This window comes from Drosophila hydei, unplaced genomic scaffold (genome assembly GCF_003285905.1).
Source record: "Drosophila hydei strain 15085-1641.00,03,60 unplaced genomic scaffold, DhydRS2 tig00000001-arrow-pilon, whole genome shotgun sequence".
In the NCBI taxonomy this organism is placed as follows: domain Eukaryota; kingdom Metazoa; phylum Arthropoda; class Insecta; order Diptera; family Drosophilidae; genus Drosophila; species Drosophila hydei.
The window spans coordinates 5599778-5618271 of NW_022045643.1; the positions used below are offsets into that span (position 1 = coordinate 5599778).

The 18494-nt window shown below is 40.4% G+C and overlaps 4 protein-coding genes across 4 annotated transcripts; all 4 read right to left on the minus strand.

Annotated features, from left to right (window-relative positions):
- Nucleotides 1–338: 338 nt before the first annotated feature.
- Nucleotides 339–5061, minus strand: LOC111605719 (mRNA (2'-O-methyladenosine-N(6)-)-methyltransferase). Its single transcript, XM_023324406.2, has 5 exons — nt 4898–5061; nt 1971–3818; nt 1783–1908; nt 1580–1708; nt 339–1517 (listed from the first exon to the last, which is right to left on the minus strand). Exons 2-5 carry the CDS (start codon nt 3809–3811, stop codon nt 824–826), a joined length of 2790 nt encoding a protein of 929 aa, XP_023180174.2. The 5' UTR covers nt 3812–3818; nt 4898–5061; the 3' UTR covers nt 339–823.
- Nucleotides 5062–5347: 286 nt separating this feature from the next.
- Nucleotides 5348–7237, minus strand: LOC111605710 (trafficking protein particle complex subunit 12). The gene is made up of 4 exons (XM_023324396.2): nt 6738–7237; nt 6096–6680; nt 5862–6037; nt 5348–5801 (listed from the first exon to the last, which is right to left on the minus strand). Exons 1-4 carry the CDS (start codon nt 7059–7061, stop codon nt 5420–5422), a joined length of 1467 nt encoding a protein of 488 aa, XP_023180164.1. The 5' UTR covers nt 7062–7237; the 3' UTR covers nt 5348–5419.
- A 318-nt stretch (nt 7238–7555) lies between these two features.
- LOC111605709 (homeobox protein SIX3) lies at nt 7556–12160 on the minus strand. Its single transcript, XM_023324395.2, has 4 exons — nt 11924–12160; nt 8836–9236; nt 8254–8771; nt 7556–7719 (listed from the first exon to the last, which is right to left on the minus strand). Exons 1-4 carry the CDS (start codon nt 12081–12083, stop codon nt 7620–7622), a joined length of 1179 nt encoding a protein of 392 aa, XP_023180163.2. The 5' UTR covers nt 12084–12160; the 3' UTR covers nt 7556–7619.
- Nucleotides 12161–16705: 4545 nt separating this feature from the next.
- On the minus strand, nt 16706–18470 carry LOC111605700. Its single transcript, XM_023324375.2, has one exon. It carries the CDS (start codon nt 18386–18388, stop codon nt 17318–17320), a length of 1071 nt encoding a protein of 356 aa, XP_023180143.2. The 5' UTR covers nt 18389–18470; the 3' UTR covers nt 16706–17317.
- Nucleotides 18471–18494: the final 24 nt, after the last annotated feature.

An 18494-nucleotide genomic window follows, 5' to 3' on the forward strand; every position in this document is an offset into this window, starting at 1 on the left:
CCATTTAAGGTATACTATATATTATGTTCCTTGTGCGGTGCGTAGCTTTTGCTTGTTTTGTTTTTGTTTTTATTACAAATTTGGTTCTCTGCGCGATCCGTTATATATATATATGTATATTTATATATTTTTTCAACTACTTATTTTAAAGATTTTTATCGATTTGTACATACGATAAATTAGTTTTTCTTTAAGTTATAATTCTAAATTATACGTTTATAGTCTCACAAAAGATTGTTTGGGGCTTCCTCATATATTATATATAAAGTTAAGGTGCAGCACGGAATGAAAAATCAGTGCCAGTGCATGATTCTTATTTCATGTGTGTGTGTCTGTTTTTCTTGTTGTTATGTTAAAGGTTTTGGAAAACAATCAATTTGTTTAATTACCCTCATCAAGAATAAGTGGAACCCATTCTACCCATACTTTGTATGCATAACTGAACCCTTTGCTTACATGGGCAGCATGGTCCTTGTTCGGGATAAATTGCAATGACTAACAACAGCCAGGCCGTGGTTAAGTATCAGCTATTTATAATTAATAAAAAACATATGTACAATTATTCAACTTTAAACTTGTAACCATTAATTTCGAGGGCATTCTGATAAGATAAACTTGACCTTTAAATAACTGGTTTTGTTTCTTAACTTGCTGTAGTCAAAAGTCTTAAACAGTGAAGTCCCTCATGTTAATTAATTAAAGAACTATGCCTAAAATAGAATAGCTTATCGAAGGAAACACAATAGTGGTACTTAGCCCCATGGTGCACAGTTAGCTTAAAGAATTTAGACAAATAGTTTACAAAAATGGTTTCCTTTCCATTCTAAACAGCTGAATTGATGACCGCCGTACTATTAATGCTAGTTGTCGGTCCAAATGTCGCTGCAGCCGATGTGCTGGCGCTTGCCGTTATGCTAACAGCAGCCGCTGCTGCTGTGGTGCCACCATCCGGATAACCGCCTGAGGCTGGGGCAGGCGACAAGGACATTGTCGAAGACGACGGGGATGAGCAATCGCTTTGAACACTCATCGTGGGCGAGGCAGCTACCAAATTGCTGCTGCTGCTCGTATTGCTGATGGTCAGCGGAAATTGCGATGGTGTTCCGGTCGGAGTATGCGGTGATAGGGGCGTTAGCACGGAAGACGTTGTGGATACAGGGCTGCCGATGCTGTTGGAGCTCGTTGTGATGGCAACGGTTACAGCTGCCGATGTGCTATTAATGTTATTTGCTGTTGTGGGCGTGGCAGGTGTTGGTATGGCAACAGACGAAGAACCCGTTGATTGCGGCGTTGAAGAAGACGGCGGCGATTGCTGTTGTTGCTGCTGATGATTGGAATTGCTGCCAGTCGCAGCTGCTGCAGCAGCAGCACGTTCACGCTCACGATCGCGCTGCGGCCGGAAAGCTTCTCGCAGCGCCTCAACACGATTCTCATTGGGTCCCCAGCGCGCATAGCCAGCGCTATTCTGCAGCCAAACCACTTGAGTGCCCTGCATGCACTTAATGAGCACCTCAGATCTGTTGAAAATGTACGGAATAATCACGTTTGTATACATCTATATACTTTGTAAACTACTTACTTTTGCATCATGTGCTGATAGCCATGTCGATATTCGTGCGCCATGCCCAGCACAACCATTGAGCGGCGCTTGTACATGCTCTCCTCCAGCTTCGATATGCTCTTCCACTCTGGCAGAAACACAATGAAGCTGTGTGGGTTAAGACAAAAAAAATTTATATATATTCATTTTCAAAAAGAACATTTATTGAAATAGCCACTTACCTCAAAGGCTCCATGGAATCTGTAAGCAGTTTATCAACATGCAAAAGGCAGGCATCCATAAGTTCTTCGCAATGCGGCGGATTCACTTGGAAGGAACCGGACACTGGCTTAAAGTCCAAAAATGGTCTATAAGTAAAAAATGTTCTTATACTGCAACTAGATTAAATAGGAAATTCTGTTTGACTTACCCTCTGGAACCGAAGTAGGCATCCGTGTCCGCAAATGCTGAGCAATATTGCCGAAAATAGGAATTGAACGGAGATGCAAAGCATTCAAAGCTAACACCGAAATGCCTGTGCAGGCACTCGAAGACGGGCACTGGCAATGCAGCCTGTGTGAGCTCCGCCTCCTGGGATGAGTTTAACGTATTACCTAAGAAGGTCTGATAGCGCTTAAGCAGGCACCAGACCCGGCCAATGAACAGATCAAATTTTTTGTCGTCGAAGCAATTGTGACGATAAAGCTGTTCCAGCTTTTGGAGATAGGTGAGGTTGATATATTGCGCATCCGGCTGATTGATGGTCGCGGGCGTATACTTTATGATCATATGATCACGATCCTGCAGATACTCAATGGCCGGCATGCGAGGCGAAGGCACCGCAAACTGTATAGGATAGCACCACACTTTCTTCAGGTGGGGCGGCGGGGGTGGTGGCGTTGGTTCCGGTATGCCATGCTCCTTGAGCAGCTGCAGATGACGTTCACGTATTTTACGAGCATGCTCCGCTGATAGATGGTATATCTTAATGCATAAGGTTTCCACAGAGCTCTTAACAGTTTCCACCAAATGGGGTTCGCATTGGCGCTTTAGATGCGCCAAACGATCCTGGAAATCCTCATAGCTAGCGCCCACTGTGCGGCGGAGCCATTGAAATGTGTCCTCCACATTCCACTTGACAACCTTCTTAGACTCCGCTGGCGCTGACCGCGATTCGATGATCTGTTTGGCCGCCTCCGCATAACGTGACAGCTGCTTGCGTGCATCGCCCGTGAACTTGGGCTTGACAATCTTGATGGGTATATCGGACATGATCTCGCGATACATGGAGCTGGAGATTTCGGGCATGCAGTTGCTGGGCAGCAACGGATCGCAGCCGGTGTCTATGACCTTTCGTTCCATCAGCCAGCGATTAAAGGAGTCCCGCGGCGCCTTAATATTCTCTCTACGCATGCATAGATCCTCGTATGTCTTGAGCAGCTTCATGCTGAAGGCGGCGCGCAATGCCTCGATCTCTGGGTGCGGTTGGGGAAGTAACGTAGGCGGGCGCTCAACAATTACTGCATTGGTGCAGACCTCCAGATCCCAGGGACCGGCCAACACAAATTTCTTCATAGGCGGACCCCCACCATGCGGACCCATGTGCTGCTGCTGCATCTGTTGATGGTGCGGGTGCGGGTGTATATGCATGTCATCTGAGGGCCGACGCTTCAAATGATGATGGTGTTGCTGTTGGTGCGGCGTCATGGGCGTTGGACCACCAACACCGCCGCCCCCAGCATGGCAAATGCCCAATGGATCGGTAAGCGGATCAAAGGGACGCGCGCCGGGCATTTCCCAAAGCGATTCGCCTGTAACCTTGTTCCAGTAGTAAGGTCGATTCTCGCGCTTCGACCAGAACTTCCGCCAACCCTGATTAACAAGTTCACCTGTTAGCTCCTCACCATAACCACCAGGTCCAAGTGTTGGCGGGCCTTGCGGCGTGTGAGCCATCGCCTCCAACGTGGGCGGCGCATGATGTGATTTTGTCGGCGTCGATGGTGACGAGCAACTGGGCACCGGTGAGCTACCAGCGCTCATCATGTGTCCAGCTGCATCCGATGTAGACGCGGCCGCTGCCGTTGTAGCTGCAGCCGTTGACGTAGGCGACGGTGTCATATTGTTAGACGCACTCGCCGTTAACTGATCCCAGGCACTCTGAGCGCTGGTGCTCGGCTGCATCATGGAGCCCACAGAACCGGTAGAGGCGATCACCGATGGCGGCACCTGCAGCGCTCCTAGATTGTGCATGTTGCTGTTGTTAGCTGCCATTTGAGCTCTGCAAAACCAAAATAAAAATAACACGCACACACACCTTAACATTATTTACAGCTCTTGTTTACGTTTTTCAATTGCGAGAGGGAGAGGGAGAGCGAGAGCGTGCGCGCTTATATGAGATGTGAGAGTGCCTGCTGCTGGTCTGGCAAGCAGTAAAATACTTGGGCTCCAGCTTAACGGCAACTAGTCGGCAAGAAACACTCAGCGAAGCAGCAACGCAAGCCGGAGAGTACGCGCAAGTGCCCGAACAGCAGGATCGTCATAAATATGACGCATAAATGTGTACACACATACATAAGTATAAATATGCCGTTACTATTGTGCTATGAGCACGCATTCCCCTAATAAACTCCACCATTCTACTGGAGCTTTTGCTGTAGCTATAGCTGAGAGCGGCGCGCATATTTTTCTTATGAGCAACAAACTGAGAGAGCGAGAGAGAGAGCGGTCAAGAGAGAGCAACAGTGAGAGCGAGAGCCATAACGACAGACACGAATGAGAAATCAAAACAAATTGCAAAAGAATAGAGATTTTCTGCCTGCTTGTGTATATGTTTTGACGAGCGTGTACCTAGCGTATGCGCACCGCACAAATAAAAATATACAAAAATTATTTGCAGGCAACTTTGTTGCTGCAATTCACACACGCACACACACTCACACTAATAACGATTGCATTACTTGCCATAAACAATTGCGATGACTTATAAAAAAAATGCACTAACAACATTCAAGTGCTGCTCTGCGGTTTCGTGGCTACGTCATGCCAGGCACAGAAATAATGGCGCGCTTTTCCATCAAAACACACAACACAATAATTGCAGCTACATATAAAAGAAAAATTTCATAAAATTGACATTTTATTTTTGTATTTTGGTTGGCGCTTCGTAACATTTTTGGCGCGCATGCATACATTTGCGGCATTTGTCGTTTATATAGCTTTATAAACAACATTGTGACTGCAACGAAAATTTCTCTACACTTTCTTTTCAACCACATCAATATAAACTACGCCTTGCTGCTGCTTGCTGATGTTTCGTATGGTCATATTTCAAACGCGTTTAAATGCCACTAAACTCACCTATTTTCAACTATCCTATTATACAAAACACCAACAACGTGTTTCCAAACATTTATAACGTATGTACGTAATTATTTGATACGATTTATTTATGTTTTATAAATAAATTCCTGAAAAACTCTTCTTCCAAAGATACTTCACCAGCTAAGTGTGACCAGACTTGGTAAGTGTTGTAATAACTGATGGCAAAATATATCGGAAATTTTATAAATCAAAACAAGAGTTATAATACTTTGTATAAATTACAATTCTAAATTGTCAAATAAAAAATTATTATTTTAATTATATTTTGAACTCAATTATCAAGGTATTTAACTGTTGGCAGTTGATCTTTTCAACTATCGATAATATGATCTGATAGAAAATCTGCGAAGTGAAAAAATACCAACACACAATATCTACATATGAACACAATAATAGGTATCTTTGAAATACTGTACAGTTTTTAGATTGAATTTTATTCATTCTGGATGGAGTTGTGGAATGTTTACCAACAGTATTTACATATACATATATTTGTAACTAATTTGTTGCCTGCAATTTAAGGCAAATTTCTACACTTATATTGAGATCCGGCTTATATCTGTTTATCAAACGTAGTAAATTTAACTTTTTTGCCTTGGAATTATTTGATTCCAATTCATACAATGTTGATAAATTCACTAGCAAACTTTCATTCAACGACTTTTGTGGATTCAATTTGATTGCACGTTCATACAAGTTAATTGCGTCTTTCAGTTTGCCGGCATAAAGCAAGCACACGCCCATATTGTTCAATATCATTGTATTGCCGGAGTCCAAGTGTAGCGCTTTTTGAAATATGAGATAAGCCTCTGGGAAATCATTCTTGGCCACAGCTATGAGGCCCTTATCGACCAGATCTCGCAAATCCGGCGACATATTACTGCAAAAGTCAAATTGGAGTGCTATAAATAATAATTTCTATAAATAATGTGTTACTCACATCTCACGCAATCGTCGAGAGACCGCAAATTTTTGTTCCGCCCCAAAAATATCCCCAATTTGTAGATAAATGCGACCCCAAGCTGAATACAAGGCACGTTGCTCCTCTTTGCTAAGTGTTGAACGTGTTAACAGCATGTCACCCATAATGTCATCAATCATGCTAAATTTTTTCATCTAAAATATGGTTCAATTATGGATTAAACTCTTTATAACTTCTCATTTTCTCACTCACCATTAGCGCACAGTTGATAATGGATTGCAGAACACGTTCAGCTCTTCGCTGCCAGAATTCAGCTGCATTTGTATTCTTTAATCTATCATAATGCAACTTGATTTCATGGCTTATTACATGCAGCTCGGATAATCTATCCAGCGCTATATGAGGTTTGCCTAGATAAATGGGTAACTCAGCCAAAAGCAAACGAAACGAGAAGCACGCTATGGAGCCATGTTTGCCCTTATACATCTCTGGATAATACTCAAAAAATACATCAGATCCATTCAGTTGTGCGAATGGTTCAGCTTCTGCCTGCAGTAGCTCGTATTCGCCCAGCTTGGCCAGCAATGCGAGGCGCGTAAACCACAATTGCAGCGAATGTGGCGAATGTTTCGCTGGCTGACCAGCACGTCCATAGCCCTGACCATAAATGGTCAGCAGTCTGCCTGTTAGATTAACCGCGGCACGAAAGCAACCCGCATTTATTAAAGTACGTATGCCTCGTTCATCTTGCGTTACATCTTCAACTGCGAGAATTTTACGATGCTGCAATTCAGCTTCACCCAAATGTTGAGTTACAGCTATACAAATGGGATCAGGCTGTAAAAATTCTAGATTAAATAAGTGTCTATACACATATATATTTTTACTACATACCAAATCGTTAGCTATGTGTATGCCTGGCATAATAAGATGTGTTGCCTGCTTGCCCGTTTCATTTGGTGTGGGCAGCTGCCACAGGTTTCTCACCTCATCAGTCACTTTGATAGGCTCTTCAGCTTCAGCTGTTTCTACGTATTCGGGAGGTTGAAAGCAGCCCGTAAATGTGATGTCCAGCATATTGTTGCTGTTGGTTGTCTCAACTACGTTTGCTGGCTGTGTCTCCTTGGGCTTTGCTTTGTTGTTTGTCAGCTCATCAAAAAAGCTGGGCGGATCGTTGGCGAAATATTCGCTTAATCGTCCGTTTGAGTTATTTGTCATTCCGTGTTCAATGCGTTTATTGTTTCTTTTTAGCACCTGCTATGCAATCGAAAATTAGCCGATGAACATTTAATCGATTTTTTTACTATTTTAAACTGCCAATTTACATTGCGACGGTCACACTGCACAATATATCGATTTACTTTTGATTGCTGCGAACGCAATTTGAAAGAAACATTCCAATAAATAATGCTGTTTATAATCTATCTAAGAAATTTAATATTCACAATATTGATACTTATCGAGAATACAATTTTTGCAGTATCATAAAGTAAACTTAAATAATTTTATATAAGTGCTATCGATACTTGGTATGGATAATCGATAGTTGATTTTGCTTTTAATTACTACAGTGCTGCCCAGCCCATGAAAAAAGATGTTACAAATTTAAACATTTTTTTTCTATATTTATTTATTGCAGTTGCATTATTTTTATTGTACAGTAAAATAAAGCAAATTAAAAACTAGAAACATAACGTCATTTGATGACCCAAACGTGTAACATTAAAAATGATGTATTTACAAAGCAGCGCCTGCGCATTTTCCACATTTTTCACTCTACTGTCCATTGAAAATGGATTCGGGATAATAGCTGGGGGCGTTGAACATGCGCGGGAAACCATTTGCATCCAATTGACCCACAGGCAGCATTATATCACTGCAACGAGAAAAATGTATATTTAAATGAGTGCATGTGTGTGTGTGTGTTAGAGAGTGTATGGAATTTGACGCCTGTAAGTGATCAAACACAGCGGGGCAGGCGGCAACAATTGAGGCACATGCTACACGCATGCGCACTCGGCCGAAGGCAACGAGCGGCGGGCAACGGGCAACGGGCAACGTTGGCGACCAGTGCCCGTCTATAAATAGGGAAAAAGGAGCTGCAAAATTGGACATAAAACACGCTCAAGTGCCCTTTCAGAAAAAAAAACCAAAAAAATAAAATGGCACCGGACCGTGGCGAGCCGTAAAGGAACTCGAATTGGGACTTCGACGCGGAGGCAAGTGTTTTACGGTCACTTAAACGATTTTTTAATGCCAATTTTTGAAAAACAATTGAATTGGTTTTCGAGAGCGCGAGAAACATGAATTGTTTTACGAGTTATGTGGAAAACATATTGTAATTAGTTTTTGGGCGACATAGAAAAAAAAAATATATATATATATATATATGACTCTGTAGTGAACCTACGATCTTTGCTGTGGTGTGCGATCCCTTTGCCGGCGATTCTTGAACCAGTTGGAGACTTGGGTGAGCGTGAGGCCCGTTTTCTTGGCGAGCGTCTTCTTTTCATCGGGCGTGGGATAGCGATTCGTTAGGTAGCAATCCTTTAGAGCATTGCGCGACTTCTCCTTGAAGCAGTAGACAGTCTCCTCGCCGTCCCAAATGGTCTTCGGCAGCGGATACTTTTTGCGTAATCGATATTTGTCCACGGCGCCGAGCGGGCGACCGCGCACCTTTTCCGCCTCCTTGTAGTGCGCCTTGAACCACAGATTCTGCAAGTCCACGTGGTACTTGATGGAGAAACAGTGCGTCTCCAGCAGACTATAGAGCTCATGGAACTGGCCCAGATTGTAGGCAACCATGGCGCGTGCCCTCAGCACGCTCTCGTTCGTCTTGAAGAACTCGCTGGGCGGCAGGCTGCACAGGAAGTTAGTCAACTTCTCGATGTCGCCCTTCTGCTGCAGTGCTTCGCACATGCACTGAATCTGTGGGAGATGGAGCACAGTCAATTCAAGCTGAGCACATACTTCTGGCCAGTCTCTGACTCACCTGATCTGTGGAGAACTGCAGCATTTTGGCATCAATGGGAAAGCTGCCGACGGCGGACATGTTGTGTGCTGCTGTCAGATTCGATATGAGATGGCCGCCGCTCGAGGAGCCAACGCCGCCGCCTCCCAGGGCTGTGGGACCGCGCTGCAGGCCGCCACAGAGCCCATCCGTCTTGGTGTTGCCATTGAGATCGCCCAGGCCGCTGTTGCCGTTCTCGAAGATGATGCTGTTCAGCGTGGGATAGTGCGTGGGCGTCGTTGATGCTGTGGGCGGCGGCGACTTGTCATAGTCGTTCGTGATGTCCTGAAAGCGCCGCTCAATCAAATCCTTCTCGCTTGCCTCATACGGCGCAAATTTGTCCAGTTGCAAAACTGTCTTGCACGAAATGTTGCCGCGATACCCTAAAGGAGCAGCGCAATTGAGGCGGGATTGAAGCGAATTATTCAACAGATTTTCAACTTTCATCAAGTTTACTCGATTTATTTTGGATATATGTTGCTCGATTTACACATGAATATATATGAGTTAAGGATACTTTATCTAGGCATATCTATGACAGCTGCTGATTCTATCTGTTTCTCTGGTTGTTTTTCCCTTAGATTATAATTAGTCTAAAGTTTGTATAGGTCAGCCTTAGCTAGTCATAGGTACGATAATCTAAATCTAAGTTCAATAATCTGTTATTGATTTCGAATTTTTAGAGAAACTTAAAGATTGTATTTACTTTAGTATGGAGATTTAGTAGATAGTGAAAAATCTTGAATGAATTTTGATAATTTTAAGACTTTTTCTCTTTACTTAAAGTTTTACCTGTTTCTCCCCCTCTCTTGGCCACACTTTAAATTTTTTTAATTATGATTTTGCTAATTTATTTAATTTCTTTTATTATAATTTTATTTATTAGAATTTCTGGCAAAATTCGTGGTAGCTCATATTTTCGCACTCAGTCTCTCTCGCTCTCTCAAGCTCAATTTCATTCTCTCTCTGTATCACTTATTTTTCTCTTCTTTTTCTCTTTTAATCTGCCTCAGTTTCTCTCGCTCTGTTTTAATCTCTCTCTCTCTCTCTCTCTATGTTTCTCTATCTCTATCTATCTCTTATCTCTATCTTATTCTGTGCTTCTCTCCTCGTTCTTCTCAAATTTCTCTGCCTATCCCTCTCTCTCATTTTCTTCATGTCCCTCTTTCTCTCTTTAGCTCACTCTTTATTTTTTCCTTCTCTCTATAGCTCCATATCTCACTCTCTCTCCCTCTCTTCTTCCTCTTTAGTTATCTCTCTCTCTCTCTCTCTCTCTGCGCTTTTCTCTAATCTCTCTATCTCTCTCTAATCTCACTCTCTCTCTCTCTCCCACTCTACACAACTTGCACAATTCATAGCCCAAACATTTATATGGCACGTGTGAAAATTATTTAAATATTTTTTTCTTTATGAAATGTTTATGTTTTTATGTTTTCCATATATATATATACACAAATATAAATATACGAACATTGCATTTTGACGCAAGAGAATTCATTCTCACGTGCTACTTTGCTATTCAGCAGTTGCTCGGCTACTCCGACTCCCCTTCGATCTACCCCTTCAACTCCCGCACAACCTCCTTGAATTTGGAGCCCCTCGCGTCCACGAAATGCATGTGACTAATCGAAATTCTGACTTTCGACACCTCAAACCTCAGACTTCAGACAGAGCCAACAATACCATATAGACCAGAAAGCGACAACATGCAAAATATGTATATATATCTATAGATATATAAATATATATATATATATATGTATAGGTATGTTCGACATCCGATACCCTCTTTAGGTACATATATATGCACATATACATAATTAATGCTATGTAAATATTATAAAACAATTGAGTTGTGTTTTTTGTTTAATGAGTAGAAGCTACACCAAAGAATGCCAAAGGCAGGGTCGAGCTGGAGAGCTATGGAGCTTAAGGGAAGGTATTGCAGGTATTCCAAAAAGCATTTAAATTGAAGTTAGATTTGATTTAAGTAAATTTTTAGAAAGAGTTTGAAAAGAGTTTCTGTTGGAGATACTTTTCATCAGAATCAAAATTTCTATAACTTTCAACTAAGCAAATTTATGAGAACAGACAATGATAATGACAATGATATATATAATAATTGTAAGATTAAATAATAAAATAAAATATAGTATTAATTATAAGAGAAATAATGACAATAATAATTATAATGATAATGATAATGATAATGATAATGATAATGATAATGATAATAATAATAATAATAATAATGATAATGATAATGATAATGATAATGATAATGATAATGATAATGATAATGATAATGATAATGATAATGATAATGATAATGATAATGATATTGATAATAATAATGATAATGATAATGATAATGATGATGATAATAATAATGATAATGATAACGATATTTAGAACGATAATAATAACTTTAAATATAAATAAAAATGTTTCCTCAATGAATTATAAATTATTTTTATACATTTTTTTCTACGTTAAATTCAATTAAAAAATGGTTTAAAAAAAGTTATAATTTTATTATTGTTTTGGGCCAGACTTAAAGAGAAACCTTAAATAATTTATTGTTATTTATTATAATAATTTATTATAAAGAAAACATCAAGATCTCTAAATCTATATGCATATTATCTTTCACAGCAAAGTTTCATTATTAAAAATTTGTATATTTGCTGCCAACAAAAATCCAAAAACAATTTTCAAATAAAATCGTTTTTTTTATAATTCTGAAATAATATCTATGCAAATTGTTGTCCCACAGGAATGCAAAGTCTTAGATCAGTTTACCTATTTGACTGATGGCAATAATTTATTAATAGACAGCATTTATTTATGCCATTGCTATGTATATATTATATTGCATTTCCGAAGCTCATTCAGCGTCTAAGAAATGTGAAATCTTCAGCAAAAAAAGGAAATTAACATTAAAACATAAAACAAGAGTCTCCGAGTGTAATTGTTTATGCAGCGCCTCATTGACGCCTGTTTCATGTAATCCGATCTATATATATATGTGTATGCTTGGCTTAACTGATAAGTTGGCTATTTGGCTTACCAGCATTTGGCAGAAAGAGCGAGCCGTAGGCCATGGGCGAGCTAATGTTGTCGTGCTGCACGGCCGAATGATCGGAGGCTGTGCCGGCGGAGCTGGTCGAGTCCAGGTCTCCGTTGATGGACACCGAAAGATTTGTGGTATCCATATTTTTTTCAAACATATTTGAAAGCTGAACTTTAACAGTTTTCAATTAAATATATTTATATATATATTTAACTAAATCATTTACTTCATAAATTTGTATTTTAGCACAAAATTCTCACTTTTAATAGCACTTTTGTAAAGTTTGATTAAATTTTTATACTTTTTTGTTTTTTTTTTCAAATATTTTTCTTCCCGTTGACAGCAACGCGACGCTTTCGCTTTTCAAACGCAACTGCAAGTGGCAAAGAGAGCGCGCGACGTTCGCGTTGACGAATGAAATGGAACTGCATTCAAGGCTGCGTCGGCGACTGTTGCTGCCTGTGCCTGAAACGTTTGGAAACGAAACGTTGTAAAAGGCCCCGTTTGTGTATGTGTGCGTGTGTTTGTCGCTGTGCGTGAGCGTGCTAATTAGGGGTAGTTTATTCGCTGTTGCCTTGTCCTGCACTGTGGGCGTTGCCTAGACAAGGCAGGCGCCATTTTCAATGTTTGCCAATAACAGGCCAGCCAAACCTGATTATATACATACATATACAAGTAAGCATGTGTGTGTGTGTGTGTGTGCGTATGTTAAGTTGTATTGCATTATGTTATCTAATGCTAAACATGGAAATTTCAATTGAAAAATAGAACATGGTGACCTCATTTGCTGCTCAATGGTAGTATCTGATGAATGCCGTGTGCATTTCTTAGAATTTACATCAAGTTTCTTTAGCATTGCTAAATGCTATTTTGTTAGAGTTTGCATATAAAATCAGTCGTTAAAGTCACCAAAAACGCGATGCAATTTGATGCCGCACAACAACAGCAGGCAACAAAACTGAACAGACAAACACATAGACAGAGAGACAGACTGATAAAGGGGCTGCAAAAAAATGTTGCTGCTGCTGTCTTTGTTATTTGTCATCTAATGGCATCAAATTTCAATTACAAAATTGTTCCTTTCATTCACAAGCATTAAAATCTGTGTGCGCCACTTCAAATGGTGTGATAAAATAGTGACATGACAAAGGTGACAACAGCATCAAATCCACAAAAAGGCTAAACAATGGTTGCCAGCAGCAGCAGCAGCACCATATTTGTTGTTGTTGTTAAAAGATTTCATTAGGACTGAAATTAGGAGGGTTGACAATTTCGTCACACAGCCAAATCCCCGAGCCTGTCCCAACTTCAGCTCACACGGGAGATTTCAATTCGACACAGCATCAGCTTTATAGCATTGAGTGATCAATTCCGAAGGGCGCAGCAATTGAGGTGCACGCGGCCTGCACGTTGACAGCACAACAGGTGCATTTGCTATTAATGATGACTATTAAGAGCTTAAGAGCAGTCAGCTCTAGACTCAGTTCATTTGAGCTTGTGACACTAAGGATCTGCTCATAGTGCTTCTATCGATAGTTATTCTTTTGGCATAAGCTTTTGTTCAAGTGAACTAATTAGATGAAGTAACATGTTGAGCGTTGCCACCCATTCAAAAGACATTGTAGTAAACTATTTGCACTTAGCGTGAAATGTTAGACTGTCTCTGACTGTGCAATGTGTTGCTTCTAATTAGACATGAAGAGGTTTGACGTATAGGGCTAATTGTATTGAATTGCAACAGCACGAGAGCTCTCCGTCTGCAGACGTCATTAAACGTCCTAAACTTCATTGACATCACTTGAGCAGATACTCTTATCGATAGTGAAAGGTGATGAACGTTGACATTACGGCAGCTACTCTAGCGATAACGATAATATATCGACAGGAAAGGAGTAAAGACTTGGTCGGGTGGGTGTTGCACGCTGCACGCTAATTGACCGCATGAAGAGGCTTTTAATCGCATTAAGCTAATATTGTTTATTTGATTATGGCAATCACGTGTCAGGACTTAGCTGCCAAGCAATGCCCAATAACAAGCACTCGGGCCATGCGAAGCGACGCGCCTTGATTCCCACACTATCGTGTTTTGCCGAGCGTAGCAAAAAAAGCTGTTTTTTGCTGCCTGCCTTGGTGTCCGGTTCGTTATAAAGCTACTGAATGCAGGCGGGTGCAGAGAATGCATTCAACAGTGAGAAGCGAGGATCTCCAAGCAGATATATATATATATATATATATATATATATATAACTGATATATTATAAAAAATACTTATCAAACTCTTAAGTTGATCTAGCCTAAGCCCTCTCCTTTGTCATCTGACACCCTTTAGTTGCGTAAATCTCTAACTCTCTATGCATATATATTGAAAACGTTTTACTCCTAACTTCTTATATAACCCAAGCCCATTGTCATTTTGCTCGAGTGCACACAAATTGCTTAACTTCTGGCAAAAAGAAAGAAAGACACAAATATTTGTAGTAGAATTTAGCTAACGTCATGCTGTTAGCCAACGCAATCCTTAAACAGAAATAACCTGTGCGACATCATAATCCGCAGCCCAGATAAATGGAGCGACAAACCCACTGGAAAACAGCTTAAACAGCTCTAATCCCAAAATTCCCAACAAATGTGTCTGCAAAGTGTTTTGTCATTTATGTTGTAGCTGCTGCTGCTGCTGCTGCTGCTGCTGCTGCTGCTGCTGCTGCTGCTGCTGCTGCTGCTGGTGGCTTTTGTCTATTCCATTCATGAACTGTAGTCACATTGTCTGATCTTTTGTGCAGCATCCTTTATCCGCTTGTCGATCGCACAATAATGGGCAAACGCATTCCTATTGTGGCCGGTCCACTGCGGGTAGCAACCTGATTTTCGCACCTTGTCAACAATTGTTCAATAGAAATGTTTACGGGCATTAGTGGACAAGATTCAAGTATTTATAGCGCATAGCAGCCGGAAGAGTACCAATTAATATTCTTCAGTTTTCAGTGCACCAATTAGTTACGGAAATCCATCAATGCTCACGTCCTATGCTCACATATGTTCCGATATAGTCAGAGTCTCGAGCTAATTGGCTGGCAAGGGTTGCGGCTGTGTGTGTGGATGTCTATCTGTGGATGCACGCTGTAAGAGGATCCCTAGTCAATGGTCTACACACACACAACAATCTTATTAATTCTCATTAATGAAGCGTCGCTGGCTCTTGGGGTTTCCATTTACTCAAATAACAAATAAAACTTTTCTACACTTACAACAATCAACTATTTGTATACATAGCGAAACTTGAATTGTTTTTCTAGTATTTGTATACTAGCATAAGCTAAAATTATAATTGCTATACATCTATATACATATTTATTTATATGTATATATGTATAGGTGGGATGGGGTTACATTTTGCCAAGAATTTCATTGTGAAAAGCAAAAAGAAGGCCTCGAACATCATTCAAGGAACTAGAGCAGCTCTAATCCATTGATAAATATCATTTTGTAGATCTTTTCGATTGATTAAGAGTTTTTGACAATTCTTGTTAAATTTCGAATTTTCAGCCAGCAAAGTGAATGCGGAAGCAAAAATGCTGATAAAGGCAGCAGTTTAAAGGAATTTTGTTGAGGAAATATTTAAAAAAAAATGTTATTTTGAAATATTTAAAAAAAAAATAAAATTCAGCAATTTTAAAGAAATTTTATAAGCAGTATCAAAAATTATATATAATACTTATGTATTTATAATTATAAAAAATTATATATATTATAATTTATTATATATAAAATCTATAAGGTTCTATTTCAGAAATTTCTAAGAAATTTTACATTTCAAAAAAATAATATATAAAATCTAAAAATATATAAAAATATTCCATTAGTTTTTTAAAAAGTGTATATATACATATATATTTGAAAAATATATATATAGGCTTAGCTCGCTGTTGTTCTCTTTGCAAAAGCTACAATCATGCAATTCTCAAATGGTTAAAGCTTAGCAAGAGTTAGCGAAGTTTGTTGAGTTTAGGAAAGGCTGACTAGGAATTTGCTTGGAATAGCTATGTAGATAACCAGCTCCCAAAATGTGTATTGAATGCTGTCAATTTGTTGATTACCAAGAAAGAAGTTCTGAAAAAAGTACAAGTTTATTATATACATACAAATATATATACTATATATAAACAAATATTGATATATTTATAAATATATACAAAAAAATCTATAAATGATTATAAATTGGTTTTTGTTTAGCAATTTCCATCTAAATTATCCATTAAAGCTTTTTGTCTCTATTGTAGCTAAAATCTGGAATTTTAAGCTCTCTAGGGGCGTGGCAAAGCAAAAATATATAGAAAAGATGTTGTTTGAAAATGTAACAGCTACAACTCATTAGGGAATTGCACAGTAAATTACTTTAGAGCCGCTCCAAAAGTTGATCAAAAAAAATAATAATCCAAAAACAGTCCTTAAGAAGCCAAAAAAATATATTTCCTATATTTAAAGTCATTATAAATAAGCTTTGCGCTACGAACAGTGTTAAGCTTGCCTACAAATAGATCTATAAATAATATGAGCTAACCATTTGAGTCAACTTAGAACGAGTATATTTATTAAATGAATATATTTTAATGAAAAATAAAAATAATGTATTTCTGGCTCCTTCTGAAACAAAAATGTATCTAAAATTAGCTAAGGATATCAATTTATATATTATTTAATTTAAAAAACATATTTGAATGCAATTATTAATTTTCACTTCATTAATGTGCTTCATTAGGCCAGAAATGGCAATTTACGAAGGATATCAGAAGAGTCTCGTGGGATACAATTAGTCGCTTTAAAACAATCAGACGCCTTGGTTATAGTGGGCATATGTTGGGCGCTGCCCCTGCGCGCTCGCTGGCCGCAAAATGAGCAAATAAATCATAAATGTTTCATTCAACGTAATTGAGCTCAGGCCCAACTGCGCGAACCACCCTTAGCAGAAGGAGCTGTGGTGGGGGTAGAGAGCTGGCGACCTGGTCGTTATGGTTGCACAGTTCCATGAACAAGCGAAGCAAACAATGTAACCCGATCCCATTTCTATATGTCTATGTGCGCAAGATTGTGTTGCAGCAGCGGAACAAGGTATGTCCAATATAATCCTGTTGCTGGGTGCGAGAGCAACAGCAGCAGCAGCAGCAGCAGCAGCAGCTGGGAGAGCAAATTGCTTTAGGGTTGTTAGTCAGGCTCCTCCTACTGCTGCGGAACGAAGTGGAATGAGACAGTGGGCAATGCCCGCAGACAAGGCAACGCCAGGCGGAACGCCATGGAATAAAAGAGTCGAGAGCAAAGTTAAAGCAACAACTAAACTTCTTTGAACATTTGGGAACATTTGAAGAAAAAAAAAACAAAGAAAGAAACAAAGAGCCTTCAGACATCCTTGGCAAATCGACGCACATTGCGATAGTTGACATTGATCAGCCTTATGCTGGCGCCCAGCGTGGCCAAAGGCTTGATAAAGTGATCCAGCGTCTCGGCGAGCGGATCCAATATATCGCGCAGCGAGCACATCACATTGTACAAAAATATCATTGGCGGCTGCAGGAAGCCATTGAAGATCACAGTTAAAGACGGCTTGACCAAATAGTCGGAGGTCGTATGCAGTAGACCCACAATCAGAGTGTTGACCACCGAGTACAGCAGGAATCGGTAAGACTGCAGCACAAAGGACACCACAAAGGCAACGGCTATGTGCAGCAGTCCGAAGAACTCGGCCCAGAAGTGCGTCGCATATGTCGTGGCTCGATCTGCCAGCACAATTGAATTGATCTTGGGATGCGTGTCCGTGGTGCTCAGGTAATCGGCGCAGCCGTAATCAAAGGGATAGATGCCGGTGCAAGTGTGTCGCGCGGCGGCCTTTTTGTTCCACCTCGGTGAGGGCAGATCGTCGATGATGTTGTGGGCATGCTGTGGCTGGCACTTGCACATGTTATCCAGCGAGGCTACCAGGCGTTGCAGGAAGCTAGGACGATTCTCCTGAAACAGCTGATTCGGATGATTGTGATGCTTCGTCTTTTGGTGCTGCTGCTGCTTCTGCTCCTGCATTGGCTTTGCTTTGGGCACATGTTGTGGTTTGGTCGTACGTTTGCGCGGCGGCACCGAAATGCGGGTGCACTTGCTCCTCGTGTAGCGTTGGAATTCAATGCGATTCGGCTTGGAAACACGTTTCTCCGGCTCTGCATGCATTTCATAGAGCACACGTGCCGGGCTCGATAGGCCAGTCGTGTTCGTAGCTGTTGTGTCGCATTGCCCCTCGTTCTCGAACATATTGTACTTAGATTTCGGTTGCTGGTAGAGTTCCGTATCGGTTGAACTGCTCAGCTGGGGCAGTAGCTTCTTTAAAGGCGATTGCAATTTGGCTGTGACACCCACATGATGCACCTGCACTTCAATCAATTGGGTATGCGACTGCGACGAATTGACCTCAACAGCATCAGACATTCCCAGCTTGTTATATAATATAGTTACACAAATATGAAGAGCATGACAATGACTTAAGAAACATAGGTTAACTATCTATACTAAAACTTTATAATATTCCCAAGTC